The sequence below is a fragment of the Myotis lucifugus genome, unplaced genomic scaffold, assembly GCF_000147115.1.
Source record: "Myotis lucifugus unplaced genomic scaffold, Myoluc2.0 scaffold_730, whole genome shotgun sequence".
Lineage (NCBI taxonomy): Eukaryota > Metazoa > Chordata > Mammalia > Chiroptera > Vespertilionidae > Myotis > Myotis lucifugus.
This window is the reverse complement of record NW_005871778.1, coordinates 11589-26115: the sequence shown is the minus strand read 5'-3', so window position 1 is coordinate 26115 and position 14527 is coordinate 11589. Positions and strand designations below refer to the sequence as shown.

The window sequence follows — 14527 nt, the reverse complement described above, 5'->3', positions numbered from 1 at the left end:
ACTTTTGATTAGTTGACTGTTTTATTGTTGTGAAACGTCCTCTTTATGTTTGGTGATTCTCTGATCGAAAGTAATTTGGAGGTGTCTGTCCAGGTCGCCGCTCCAGCTCTCCCTCGGTGTTTAGGGGGTATCTTTTCTAACCTTTCACTTCTATGTAAGGCTGATTTCTTATAGACAGCATGTAGTTGGGGCTTGTTTTTCTCTTTGCTCTGACATTTATATTTAATGTAGTTATCAAAGTGGCTTATGTTTAAAGTGACCATTTTGCCAGTTTTTTTTTCATTTTACATGAATTAATGTAGTTTTTATTTATTACGCTTAATTTCTACTATGCAAAATATCAGTTGTTATAATCCACACAAACACAGTTCTTTGGGGGAGGTTCTCAATAATTTTTTAAAATGTAAAGGATTCCTGAGACTGAAAGGTTTGAGAATTGCTCAGTTGAACTGTTTGGGCTCAGATCTCTGCTGGGGCCGTCAGTCTTGACGCCACACGTGCTGCTGAATTCATAAATCTAACGCAGCGGATCGCGTTCTCCCTGAGTGAAAGCCTCCAGAGACCCACCGTTCTCTACAGAGTAAGTCTGCTCACCCCGCTGGCACGTCAGGGTGCGTTAGGTCTATGATTGCGATCCAGTTCACACTTCAGTCTTCTTCCTCGCGCTTGATTGCTCTCAGAAACTCTGCCCTTCAGGCAGCGGCTTCCCCCAAACCCTGCGTCCTTTCCAGCCCTTTGCCATTTGTGAAAGCCATTTTCTTATTGTCAAAATACGTCTCTTCCATAGTGACCTTTCTAGCATGCACCAGAGTCTGTCTGTCGTCAGGTATTGACATACAGGCCTTAGATGCCTTTATAATAAGCAGGGAGCACTGCACCGCACAGTCCACCGAGGTTTGTAACACTCTCTCCCGTGTGCTGCCCCTGTTCCTCCTCCCAGCATTCAGTGAGGCAGGCAAGCCGGAATGGGTTTGTCTGCGGCCACAGAATGATCGAGTGCAGACGTGGTCCTGAGCAGGTGAACCTGAGCCTCTGACGCACTGAGCACAGGGACCTTCCTGCTGTCACACCGTCGGCAGATAGAGACTCTGCGTCACTTCCACCCGCCCTTTCCCACTGCCTGCCCCCGTTACCCGCGGGGAGGCAGTGGTGTGCTCTGTCGTGTGTGAGCGCCCTGGCCTGGGAGGTGCGAGTGGCTGCGGCTCCAGGTGGACACCTGCCTTTCCTGATCTTCCTTCTGCGCTGGCTCCTTGCCCGCGTGGCTCCGTGGCTCCCAGAGGTCATCTTGGAGCTTTTCCCTCCGTGGCTGTCACCCCGAGGGCCAGATGTTAGTGTAAATTGTCTGTTTAGAAGGTGTCAGCTGGGTTTTTTGATTTACTGAACTTTTTACTTGTATTATGTATGGTGAAAATTTTGCAAAAGACACTTATTTAGTAATTTCGTTTATTTCAGGCAGTATTTGGCAGTTGTATTCAAAGATAAACCGCTGGAGTTATGGGATGTCAGGACTTGTACCATTCTTAGAGAAATGTCCAGAACCTTCCCCGGGGTAACCGCTTTGGTGAGTTACAATTTAAGAACTAGACCGTTCACTTAGGTGTGTGGATGTGTGGTGGATAGTTTTCTTTAGCTTAAATTGAAATCATTATTGCCATGTATTTTCTTGTAAAAATGTATGTCCAAAGAAGATGATCTAAAGAAGATAGCTCGTATTCTTGGATGTGTTAAGCTAATATTACATTAGTGCAAGTCCAGATGTTTGAGGAGCAGGATGGATAGCACAGTGCTACTTATGTAAGTTACAAATGCGTACAAAATAGCTACATGCTACACCTATATAATAAAAGCCTAATATGCTAAGTGTTTGGTTGTCCGGTTGGCCATTCAACCAATCAAAGCATAATATGCTAATAACTAGGGGCCCAGTGCACAGATTCGTGCACCTTGAAAGGAACTATGGGTCACGAGGCTGCGGTGGGCACAGGGGCAGGTCTCGGCTCATCCTTCATGCCTCTGCCCGGTCCCTCCTGCTGCGTCCCTGGTCCCCTGTCTGCCGGCAGCCCTACTCCCGCTGCCACCACTCCCACGCACTGACGGTGTGGAGCGATTGGGGCCAGTGCCAGTAGCGGGTGTGAGCGGCAGCTCCGGCGCCGGCAGCAGATGTGAGAGGCGGCTGCCGGCCCTGATCGCTCCTTAGGAGCAGGGGAAGGTGGAGAAGCCCTGAGGGGCCATCGGGGCCGGCAGCCACCGCTCGCATCTGCTGACGGTGCCGAGTGATCGGGGTTGGCACTGGGCGCTGGCAGCGGGTGCTAGCGGGGCCGGTGCCAGCAGCAGGAACGAGCACCGGGCGCGACAGTGGTGTGCGGGAGCCAAGAATTTTCAGTAACCACAGAGGCTCGCCCCAGTGACAGCGACCGGTGCCCCGCCTTGGACTGGTGCCCCTGCTCACCTGCTCCACCATCCCGCCACAGCTGATACCCGCCATGTTCCACGCTCTGCCGCCTGCTGCCAACGCCTGCCATGTTCTGCGCACACTGCCTGGTGGTCAGCGCACATCATAGTGACCGGTTGTTCTGCCGTTCAGTCTATTTGCATATTAGCCTTTTATTACATAGGATAGGATATGCTAAGACAGCTCAACCGCTTGCTGTGACGTGCACTGACCACCAGGGGGCAGACACTCCAACCAATAGGTTAGCTTGCTGCTGGGGTCCAGCCGATTGTGACTGAGCGAGATGGGCTGGACATGCTCTGGAGCCCTCCCACGGTCACTCCCTGACTGGCCAACCTTCCATGTCCCTCCCCTGCCCCGATCATGCACCGGTGGGGTCCCTTGGCCTAGCCTGCGCCCTCTCGCAGTCTGGGACCCCTTGGGGGATGTCGGAGAGCCAGTTTCGGCCCAATCCTGCAGGCCAGGCTGAGGGACCCCACTGGTGCATGAATTCGCGCACTGGGCCTCTAGTTTATACATATGAGAAGGTATTAGACTAAGTGCATTAAAGTAGGTAGGCATGTAACAGGAGCAGTAAATAAAGCGAGAGGTTGGAGGTGGACCTGCGGGTGATGATGCAGTGAGCAGAGAACACCGTCCTCTCTCCCTGGCACCAAGGCTGTGGGGTGGAGGGTGGGGCTAGGAGATACACCATTGACTTTATTACTTTCAGTTCATAAAAAGATAGTATCAAAGGGTTAGACTTTTTAGAAGTTTGCCATTAAATTCTTCTACCTTAAGCTCTAATTAAAGATGAGAGGTAGCAAGAGGTAAAGGTAGATTATGAAAATCGTCTGCCTTAAGCTGTAATGAAAATGCATTCATTCAGCCTTTCTGTAAAGAGGCACAACTGTGAGCTCATGGGCAGCAATAGTAAGTGACGCTTATTAATTATAATAATTGATAATAAGTGCTGCTCTGGAAGGACACTGAGCACGTGCCGGGGTCTCGCGTCACAGGAGTGGTCCCCGTCTCACAACCTGAAGAGCCTGAGGAAGAAACAGCTGGCCACCCGCGAGGCCATGGCCCGCCAGACCGTGGTCTCTGACGCGGAGCTGAGCATCGCAGAGTCGTCTGTGATCAGGTGCGTGTGCCCTGCGCCACTGCCACCAGTGATGCCCGGGTCACCGGGGGAGCTTGACCAGTGCCCTCCGAGGCTGTCCCGAGGCCCCGCTGCCTGGTTGGTGTTCAGTCCTCACCCAGCTTCCTGTGTCGTCGCTGCCGCACCGCTCAGTGCAGTCAGTGCCTTCGTCATGTCCCTCCGTGACATGACCGTTCTGTTCCAGACACGTCCGCTCCTGACGGTAAAACAAGCGTAGCCTTGAACATACAGAGATCATGTTGTCATTGATGTGCACCAAAGAAAACATTCAGAATTCTACATGTATAATTGTTCTCACCCATCCCCACCAGCTTTCCAAATAAAACCGTCCCAGAGAATGATGGGTCAGGGAAGGGCCCCCACCACTGCGGAGAGAGCCTGTAGCAGAAGCAGCGAGGAGGGGTCTCCTGTGGGGACGGAGGCTGCTCCTCCCCGCGGTGCATGTCCTCCCCGGAGGACACTGGGGAGTGGTTTGTGTTTTCCTGTTATTGGCTTCAGCTTTTTTAAAAATGGTTTTGGGGTCCCCCCCCCCTTAATGCATCTGTGTTTTGGATGAGTTAATTAGTCAAGGTGTCACTCTAAGGCAGGGGTCCTCAAACTACGGCCCGAGGGCCACATGCAAATACAAATATTGTATTTGTTCCCGTTTTGTTTTTTTACTTCAAAATAAGATATGTGCAGTGTGCATAGGAATTTGTTGATAGTTTTTTTTTAAACTATAGTCCGGCCCTCCAATGGTCTGAGGGACAGTGAACTGGCCCCCTGTTTAAAAAGTTTGAGGACCCCTGCTCTAAGGAGATGAAGTATTTTTATCTCATTTTACCCCACAGCTTGCTGCAGGAGGCGGAGAGTAAATCTGAGCTCAGTCAGAACATCTCGGCCCGGGAGCACTTCGTGTTCACCGACAACGACGGCCAAGTCTACCACTTCACCGTCGAGGGGAACTCCGTGAAGGACAGCGCTCGGATCCCACCCGACGTGAGTCCAGCCTCGAGCACGTCTTTACTGAGCCTTCTTGTCAGAGATTTTGTTGGTTCCGTACCCAGTGAAGCCATTAAGCTGTTTCAGAAAAATGTAATGTAAGTAAGTTCAGTGTCTAAGGAGGCACTGTCACTGATGGAACTTGTTCACGCGGCCGTAGCATCACAGCTGTGTCCAGTGCTCCGTGTGCTGCTTCCCTGGAGAACTGACCGTGTGGGCTCTTACACTGCTCCGTAGAAGCCAACACAAGATACTTTTTAATAAAGAAGTAATGGAGCAGTAATATTATTTAATGGCTAATGTGTGTGGGCCCTGTACTGTGTGGCAGGCGTTATTTTAAGGCCTTGACCTGTATACTTTTATTAATACTAATGGGAACTCCTAAGTTTCATGACTTGCCCCACTTTATTGATGATAAAATCCAAGACAGAAAGACGAAGTAACACGCCCAAGTCACGCAGCAAGTTCAGTGTCAAGTTGGGGTTCCAGCCCAGGCTCCTCGGCTCCACCCCACAGCCTCGGGGTCTGTGCTGCCGCTGCAGGTCCTCTCCCTCCTCAAGGGCCAGTCGTGTCTGCCTGACCTGCCTCTGCCGTGCCCGCTTTGCACGGCTCTGGGTCCCAGTGCGCAGGTGCCTGTGCGGGTGCAGTCTCTTCACCCCCACTGTTCCTGGGGCCACAGGCTGGACCCGCTGCCTCAGTAGAAAAATCGCTGCCGGTTGTTGTGAAACCACTTTGGCTTCCCCTGGGGATTTCTGTCTCCTTTGCAGGGAGAGAGAAGGTGGAGACAGAGCTCTCGGTCAGGGCTGCCTTTCCTTCTCTTTCTTTTCTCTTTCAATTTCTTTTCTTGCAGATAGTTCTTCCTCCAGGGCATCCCTTCTCTGTAAAGCTAGTTCAGATAACTTCCTATCCATCAAGCCGAAGTCTGGTTTCTCACTGTTGAAAGTGATATGCTAGGTAGCTCTTTTAGTGTTGATTGCATTCATAATAAAGCAAACCATTTATAATTATTACTAAAATGTCATTATTTTATCAGGGTTATTAAGTAAAAACATTGTTCTGTTATGACAGCTCATGAGTGGAGTTTATGTGTACTTGTTGCTGTTCTTTTCTAGGGAAGCATGGGTAGTATTACCTGCATTGCTTGGAAAGGTGATATGTTAGTCCTTGGAGATATGGACGGAAATTTAAATTTTTGGGATTTGAAAGGCAGAGTATCCAGGTATGAGCTCAGAATGCATTCTTGTTATCTGGTTTTTTAAAAAAGTAACCTCTTGATATGAGTCTCCTGTCACTGAACTTGGGAGGAAGGCCCTGGGCCGAGCCAGCCTCTGGGTCGTTCATCCCTGCAGGGGGTCCATGCAGAGGCGCAGGGACATTATCCCAGCTGCTGGGAGGGGCAGACCCTTCTGTCAGGTTGGCCCGTCCCAGGAGGTGAAGTGGCTCTCCCAGCACAGACCTTGTCAGAAACAAATAGAAAGAGACGTTGGACAGTTTCCGGTGTCCATCTCTCCTCACACTGTGCTCTGTGTGTGTCCGCAGAGGGATCCCGACCCACCGCAGCTGGGTGAGGAAGATCCGCTTTGCCCCTGGGAAAGGGAACCAGAAGTTAGTTGCCATGTACAGCGACGGAGCTGAGGTGTGGGACACCAAGGAGGTAGGTCCCGCTTGGGCGCCGCGGAGGGAGCCGCCGCTTCAGCGGTGACTGCGTGGTGGGCTGTCAGACTGGGAACAGTTTCCTCCTCTGACATGTCCCTCACAGAGTTTTTGTTCCAAAGGGGACAGCTCAACGGACTTTAGATGTTATCACTGCCTTTGGGACCTTTAAGGTGCAGCCTGCGTATGGGAGGCAGACAGACGCGAGTCTTCGGTTTTGCCCTGGGCCTTGGCTGTGACTGATCAGAAGATGAGCACCCCCTGCTCTTCCTAAGAGTGACAGCCACATTCATTCCTGAAGGTGCAGATGGTGAGCAGCTTAAGGAGCGGGAGGAACGTGACCTTCCGGGTGCTGGACGTGGACTGGTGCACGTCAGACAAGGTGATCTTGGCGTCCGACGACGGGTGCCTGCGCGTCCTGGACATGTCCATGAAGTCCACGTGCGTCCGGGTGGACGAGCAGGAGCTCACGGGTATGCACTGGGGACGGAGCTTTATTCCGTGCAGGCTCCTCTTCTGGGGGAGAGCGGCTTCTGTTCCTCAGTCCTGGCTTCCCCGGGTCTGAGTGGAAGGGGTTGGAGCTGGGGTGCTGCTCGCAGAGATGCTGGACCCTTGTCATTGCTGATGTCATTCCCCAACTCCAGTTCCCACGTGCCTTCTCTGACCCACTTCTGGGTGCTTTTTCGAAAGATGAGAGAAGTTTGCATTCATAAAAAGGGCTGACTCGGAATTTAGGGGAGCTCATCAGAGGGCACAGCTCTGGGGTGGGCTGCTGCTTCCCAGAGACGAGCCTCATGCCCTGGCAACCCTCTGTCATTGGCAAGTCACTCTGGAAAGTGTTCTGAGTGTTAATGAATGTTGATGCCTATCTTACGACTCTTTAAAATTGAAAACAGCATGAGAGATCAGAAGCAAAGTGGGAGGTCTGTCCTGTAGCCTCGGAGACAAGAGACAGGACAAGCCAGTGCAGGCGGGGCCCTCATCAGGCCCTGGGTTTCTGAAAAGAACGCAGCTCTCGGGCAGGTGAGGATCACAGAGCACTTTTGAATGTGAACTGCATTTTAGGTAATTTCATTGAATCAATAGTAAAACTGTCGGTTGTGGAAAAAGTAGTATTAGAAATACTCTTGACCACTTTCCAACTTTGAAATTGAAAAGTTCACATAAAATATTTTATCTGTGATTTAATTTATACTTAACTACATAGAATGAAGTGTTCTGAAGCAGTGCTGTCCAATAGAAATACAAGGTGCACCACATAAATTTAAATTTCCCGGTACCACATTAAAAAAGAAACAGATGAAATTGATTTTAATAAGAATTGTATTTAAGCCAGTATATACAAAATTATATCATTTTAACATAAAATCATTATTAAAAATCACTAATGAGATATTTTACATTTTTCAGTACTTAGTCTTTAAACTCCAGTGTACTTTCATTTAGAGCGTATCTCAGTTCAGAGGCAGGTTCTCAGCCGAAATGTGTGTTAGTCGTATTTAGAGTTTATAAAACTTACAGCTGAGAGAGTAGTGCTATAGCCAGATTCTTCCCAGTATTCCTAAATGACTGAGCAGGTGTGATATTTTAAACGTAAATTAATTAAAATCAAATGAGAGAAGAGCTCATTCCCTGTGTGACCGTGTTCCCAGTGCTCAGGAGCCAGAGCCAGAGGCGGGACCGGACAGCACAGCGTGGGCTGCGTCTCACTGAGGCAGCCCTGGTGCGGATTCCTGTCATCCCTGTGGGTGCACTTGTCCCCAGGATCCTGGAAGAGGGCTCTGCGGGGTGCGGGGGGCAGCGGATCCCAGAGGACTGTCTCCAGGCGGGAGTCTGGGGGTGTGGGGGGCAGCGGATCCCAGAGGACTGTCTCTAGGCGGGAGTCTGGGGGTGTGGGGCTGAGGGAGTCAGAGTCCAGTCTCTGGGCGGGAGTGTGGGGGTGCGGCCCTGAGGGAGTCAGAGTCCAGCTGTCGGGGTTGGAGCTCTGGATCTCCTGTTGGTTCGCACAGGAACTTACTGAAAACAGGCAGATGGTCAGTGTGTCCTAAGGAAGCCAACCACTGGGTTCGGGATTCCAGGGCCCAGAGGCCGGGAAGATGGGGCTTTTGTTCAAGGGCCCCTTCTCATGAGGCCTGAGCACACACTGGGCCCGAGGGGCCTGGCCCTGCAGCCAGCAGCTCAGGGTGAGGGCCACGCTGGTTCAATGGTCTCAGAAAAGCAGCCATCGAATGGTCAGGTGTGGCACCTGCTGAATCGTTGCGTTGGGTCTGTCACTCGGTGGGATCATTATCCTGTACCACGCAGGGCGCCGGGTCTTTGAAAGAGAAAAATTTTAGTTTGAAGAAGAATCTCTCCACTTGTGTGTCTGAGTGGTGATTATGTCGGCCACACTCTCCCTGCCACCATACTCTGTAAACTGCCTGTAGCTGAAGCTTCATCCTATATAATAAAAGCCTAATATGCTAAGTGTCCAGTCATCTGGTCATCTGTTCAACCAATCAAAGCGTAATATGCTAATGATATGCTAAGGCCTCTTAACCGCTCGCTATGACGTGCACTGACCACCAGGGGCAGAGCTCCAACCAGTAGGTTAGCTTGCTGCTGGGGTCCGGCCGATTGGAACTGAGCAAGATGGGGCAGACACACCCTGGAGCCCTCCCGAGGTCCCTCCCCGGCCCCGATCATGCACTGGTGGGGTCCCTCGGCCTGGCCTGTGCCCTCTTGCAGTCTGGGACCCCTCAGGGGATGTCAGAGAGCCGGTTTCAGCCCGATCCTGCAGGCCAGGCCGAAGGACCCCACTGGTGCACGAATTTGCACACCAGGCCTCTCTAGCAGTCGTATAACAATTGTGTTTTCTTAAAATAACGTGTGTGTGTGTGTGTGTGTGTGTGTGTGTGTGTCCAGAGCCCGTGTGGTGCCCGTATCTGCTTGTCCCAAGAGCCTCCCTCGCCCTGAAGGCTTTCTTGCTGCACCAGCCGTGGAGCGGACAGTACTTGTTGGATATTTCTCACGTGTAAGTGCCTGCACTTCCGTTTTCCTTTGTCATCTCCTTGGGGGTGAGAGTCAGCAGTGGCTGCACTCCAGGACCTGAGAGGGCTGGACCTCAACCACACGAAGCGAGCCGCCAGCCTGCTGGTCCTGGCCCTCGGTCTCCCCGGGGGTGTGCCCGGGGCTGGGTGCCCGTGCTGCCCTCGGCTGCCCTCTGGTCCCCTCACTGTCTGAACAGGCATCATGCGGGTGGAGACGGCCGGTGGAGGCCAAGGGGAATTTGGGGCCAGGCTTCAATCTTTTAAAAGCACCAAGAATGGGCCTAGCTCAGGTGTTTTGTTCTATACATTTCAGTGCCTGCCTCGTTGTGAAAAAGCATCCACAGAAAGGATTGCTAGCAGGTGTGTGTAAACCCACATGTGTTCCTCCCTGCACTTGTGCCGTGTGGGGTGCAAGGCAGGCTTTCTCTCCAGGGGAAGGAACCCCCGATGGGCCAGCGTGCCTGCTCTCGGAGCGTGTCTGCCTGGAAGGGGTGCGCTCTGGTGGAGCGGAGGGCGCAGACGCCGCTGGTCGTCGCTGAACTTGTTATTAACACGATCTAAACCCGCTGGTTTTGGCGCCCACTGATAAGTCTTCTGGTTTCTTGAAATCAGAGGGACTCCCTGTACCCGTTTCTTTGTTTTGACGAAATGAGGCAGAAGCCAACACCAGAGATGATGGGTGGGTCCCTGAGAGCAGTGCTGCTGTTCGGTCTGCAGCCAGTTTTAACCGAGGGCTACAAAGAGGCTGTTTCTCTAATTAACACACTTTTTTTCTGGTGAACAAATAACTGGTTGTAAGTGAAGAAATAAGGAACTCATTCAGAATCTCTCCTGTGCAGGGATTACCCAGAAAATGAAGAAATAAAGAGCCTCCTTCAAGAGCAGTTGAATTCGTTGTCCAAGTAAGCACTCCAGTTCTGTCTTTAGAAGATTAGAAGATGAGATGAGAAAGGAAAGTATCAGTCAGGCTGTTTAAAATGAAGACACGGCGCAGTTCAGGAGACACGCGTGGCCGGGGTTTGTGTCCCTGGAGCCTGGTGGTTGGGAAGTGACTGATCTGTCTCAGCTCGTTCCTGGGGGCCGGGGCCCTGGTCTCCTGTCTGGGCAGGAACAGAGCTGGGGTGAGCGTCCCCTGGCTCAGGCTGCGTCCACCACAAACCCCGTGAGCTCATGCGAGGACATACCCAGGCGGTCTGTGTGCCCACTTCCTGCTCCTGAAGTGGGCTCTCCGTCCAGGGCCGAGCACAGGCCTGGCGAGGAAGTCAGTGCTCCGTCAGCCACGAGCAGGGAGAATTATGTAGGAACAATGTTGCAAAGGAAGTGGAAGCATACGGGTCCACAAGGAGTTCTTAGTAACACCGAACACATGGATGCAATCTCCAGGCTGTTACACCTAATTATCACAGTTAATAAGGTCGCCATAATAGAATGCTTTATTGAGATCAAATGCCAAATATACCTGTTTTCTCTAGGCAAAGGTTACCGTGTTTTTAAATGGAAAAGGATAGATTTAAAGAATATCCCTCCTTTATGAACGTGCTGTATTTGGCTATCTTAGAATATCAGTTTATGAAAACACTGGCCCTTCTTCCTTAAACATTTTACATCTGGAGAGTTTCAGAAGCAAATGCTGAGTGCGCTGCTCTCAGCAGGCGCCGCTCCTGGTGACATCCCCGCTCCTGCACTTGGGCAGCTGCTCCCATTTTCAAAACTGAGTCTAAGTGTCGCAGGGTCAGCCCCGTCAGAGCCTCAGCCCGGTGTGTGACGGACCCTCCAGGCCAGACACGCTGTAGGCTCCAGAGCTCTGTAATGTCAGGGGCGTGGCAAAGGCACCTCTATACGTTCTAAGCACAGCCTTTGAGTGGGATTTCCCATTTCTAGAGCCTGTGATTGATCCCCCTGCTTTATTGCTCAATTAAATGTTTTTTCTTGCCTTTGGATTCGTCTGCAGTGACATAAAGAAACTCTTGCTCGATCCGGAATTCACTCTTCTGCAAAGATGCCTGCTGGTTTCGAGGTAACACTCTGAAGGATTCGGTGCAGAGCCTGGCCCTGTGGCCCAGCTGGCTGAGTGTTGTCCTGGCATCAGGGGTGGCGGTTGATTCCCAATCAGGGCCGGGGCCTGGGCTGTGGGCTTAATCCCCCGAGGGGGCTTGCAGGAGGCGGCCCCGGGATGTTTCTCTCATCGATGTTTCTATCTTCCTCTCCCTTTCTCTCTGAGGTCAATCTTTAAAAACCATATATTTTAAAAAGAATTCTGTGTAAGAGAGAGAATTGGCTAACTTATTTCTTTTATGGATTTTTAGTTAAGACCAAACTCTTAGATTAGAAAAATATATTGTAGTTTATCCTTTAATGACAGTTTTTAAAGTAGTAACAAATAGAATAAACATGACATTTAAACGTGAGAGCTAGGCCTTATCTGTGGAGAAGACTCCCTCCTACAGACAGCGTCTTACAGTGTCAGCTGTAAGGGCGTGCACTTCAGTGATGCCATTCCGATGAGTGACATGAGAGTCCATCACCGGGACTTTCACGTACAGTGGGGTGTCACCTGTGAAAAGACATTTCCCTCCACTCCCCGGAGGACAGTGGACGTTGTCTCCAGACCTCGTGTGGGCAGTTAACCCGGCACCTCCTCCGTGTGCTGTGGCTCCGAGGGGAAGGTGCTCATGCACACGGGGCCCCTCGTGGCCCAGGCTTCTGGATGCGCTGCTCTGGGCACCGCGGCGAGGCCTGGGCTGAGGGACCCTCTGCGTCCAGGCCCCTGTATTGCTTGGCCGGGCACAGGCCTGGAGGACTTGATGCTGCAGCACCTTCTCCGAGCCGGGCACCTGCCCCCCCACCCCCCGGTCACGTGGCAGCACTGAGCTCGGGGCTTCAGGGGCTCTGGGAGCCTGTCCAGGCCGCCTGCCAGGTGGTTCTATGGACGCTTGGCTTTGCCTCCGCAGGCTCTACGGCGATGAGTCGGAGCTGCACTTCTGGACCGTGGCCGCCCACTACCTGCACAGCTGGTCCCAGGAGAAGTCGGCCAGCACCCCCGCTGCACAGGAAGCTGCCCCTCGGGACCGGGCGAGCAACCCGCTGGACATCTGCTATGACGTGCTCTGTGAGAACGCCTACTTCCAGGTGCTGTAGCGCATTCCTACGCGGGTTAGCCCTGCGCGCTGTCTCCTGATGACTTACGTGTCTGTAAGCCTCTTCCCTTGGGAAACTTTGGAACTAAGTTAAAATCCACAAAATAGAATGAGCCCGTGCCCACATTTGCATAAAAAAGGCTGGACCCAGGACTTGAAACGTTTATGAATGTTTCTAGATTTTTTAATACACATTGAAATTTTATTAGCAGTCTTATTTTTTTTCTTTGCCTAAAAATTTTTAACTTAGGTTTGTTCTCTCTCTTTTATTATTTTCTGTAAAGAACAGATATTTCTTTCTCTTGGCTTGAATGTGCTTTTTATATATGAAAGGGCAGCTTCCTGACTTTGAGTCTTCCTGACTTTGAGTCTGTGGTACACTCAGCACTCACAGGTGCTGTCTGAGGGCAGCCTGTGCGAGCGGCAGCCTCACCTGCCCGTCCCAGTCCTTCCAGAAGTCAGTGATGTCAGTATAAATGAAGTTACTAAGTATAGTGAAATTTAAATAATCAAGTCTTTTAATCCAGGTTCACTTCTCCTTTCCCCCCTCTAGAAGTTTCAGCTGGAAAGGGTTAATCTGCAGGAGGCGAAACGGTCGACTTACGATCACACGCGCAAGTGCACGGACCAGCTTCTGCTCTTGGGTCAAGTACGTCAGTTTTTATAGCTTTTCATGCTTCATGGAGTTGCTGGTTGATTCGTATTTCAGTGCATCGCACCTCTCTCTCCCTCTCTCTCTCTCTCTCCCATGCACCATAGCATTTCTCTGAAAGCCTAAGTATAAACGTGGGCTTTCCCTCAAAGTAAGACCAGCACATCTTCTAAGAAAGTGAAACTATTTGGTTACTCAGCTTGTGATCTGGGCCTCATGGTGCTGAGGGAGGCCTCGGTGTGTTCTGTTGGTGGCCGGAGCTGACGGGCACGCCTGAGGGCAGGCGGGTCACGCTGCCCGGAGGAGCAGGAACCCGCTCAGTGTGCATCTCGTGAACTGAGCGTCGGGAGTCCTTGGAAATGAGTCTCCTCTCTCGGCCGTGAGCGTCAGGGTCCAGGCGATGAGCCTGAGGGTGGTGCTGGGGGAGAGTCATTGGAGGAACCGTGTCCCTGCCAGACAGACAGGGCCGTGCAGCTGCTGCTGGAGACGAGCGCGGACAACCAGCACTACTACTGCGACGCGCTGAAGGCCTGCCTGGTCACCACCGTCACCTCCTCCGGCCCCTCCCAGAGCACCATCAAGCTGGTGGCCACCAACATGATCGCCAGCGGCAAGCTGGCAGGTAAGCGAGCTGGGGCCTGTTCACCAGGGCCCTGGGAAGTCAGGCTGCTCCCTGCAAAGGATGAGATCATCAGGGACGTTTCTGCCCTTTTTATGGGTCCTGGAGGGAGAGGAGGACTATTGCTGGCTCTTCAGGAGATAGCTCTAATTTAGTCGCCTGGGCCAGAGCACCTGTCAGGAGTGAAAGGGGCCCTGGAAACGAATGCCAAGACGGTGGGCACCAGTCGGACACACCTGGCCGATGAGACGCCATGCTGACAGCCATGCCGACAGCCAGGGAGTGTGCTTGACCTGTGTGCTTCCTGCCTGGTCATTGAGGGGCGGCATCGTAGAACTTGAGCCGGGGTCTCCAGCAGGTGCAATGACCAGGTGGAGTCAGGTGTGATCTGACTGTCAGCGGTGGACAGAGGGCGTGGGGCTCACAGGGCTGCCCGGGGTCTTCCAGAGGGTGTGCAGCTGCTCTGCCTGATTGACAAGGCCGCGGATGCCTGCCGCTACCTGCAGACCTACGGGGAGTGGAGCCGGGCCGCGTGGCTTGCAAAGGTAGGCGGTTCCCGTGGGTGCCCTGAGTGCTTGGGTAGAAACTTTAGTCTTGAACCTTACACTCGAGATTTAGAAGCAGTTTTGGCTGCAGAGCTGCTTTGCAAATATTTTCTTACAAATCATCCTCCTGCTCTTTGAGCACAGACTGCATTGCTTCTTACTGGGAGATGCAGTTCTCACTGGTGACGGTGGTGACCAGGGTGGCAGCTGGCTCACACACCATGTGCTGGCCCCACGCCCTGCAGGCCGGCCCTGTGCCTCCCAGTCGTGGTCAGCAGCGGCGTCAGGGTGTTGCCAGTGAAGCCACACCCAGCCTTG

At 52.2% G+C, this 14527-nt stretch overlaps 1 protein-coding gene across 1 annotated transcript in view; it reads left to right on the top strand.

Annotated features, from left to right (window-relative positions):
- WDR11 (WD repeat domain 11) overlaps positions 1-14527 on the top strand; it is a 41107-nt gene that overhangs the window by 23947 nt on the left and 2633 nt on the right. Inside the window, exons 14-26 of the mRNA XM_023746771.1 lie at positions 1453-1561; positions 3451-3575; positions 4424-4571; positions 5687-5793; positions 6114-6228; positions 6529-6700; positions 9132-9240; positions 10096-10158; positions 11208-11273; positions 12208-12385; positions 12947-13042; positions 13502-13667; positions 14112-14338. Of these exons, the coding sequence (XP_023602539.1) occupies positions 1453-1561; positions 3451-3575; positions 4424-4571; positions 5687-5793; positions 6114-6228; positions 6529-6700; positions 9132-9240; positions 10096-10158; positions 11208-11273; positions 12208-12385; positions 12947-13042; positions 13502-13667; positions 14112-14338 (1681 nt within the window). The remainder of the gene's footprint in view (positions 1-1452; positions 1562-3450; positions 3576-4423; positions 4572-5686; positions 5794-6113; positions 6229-6528; positions 6701-9131; positions 9241-10095; positions 10159-11207; positions 11274-12207; positions 12386-12946; positions 13043-13501; positions 13668-14111; positions 14339-14527) is intronic.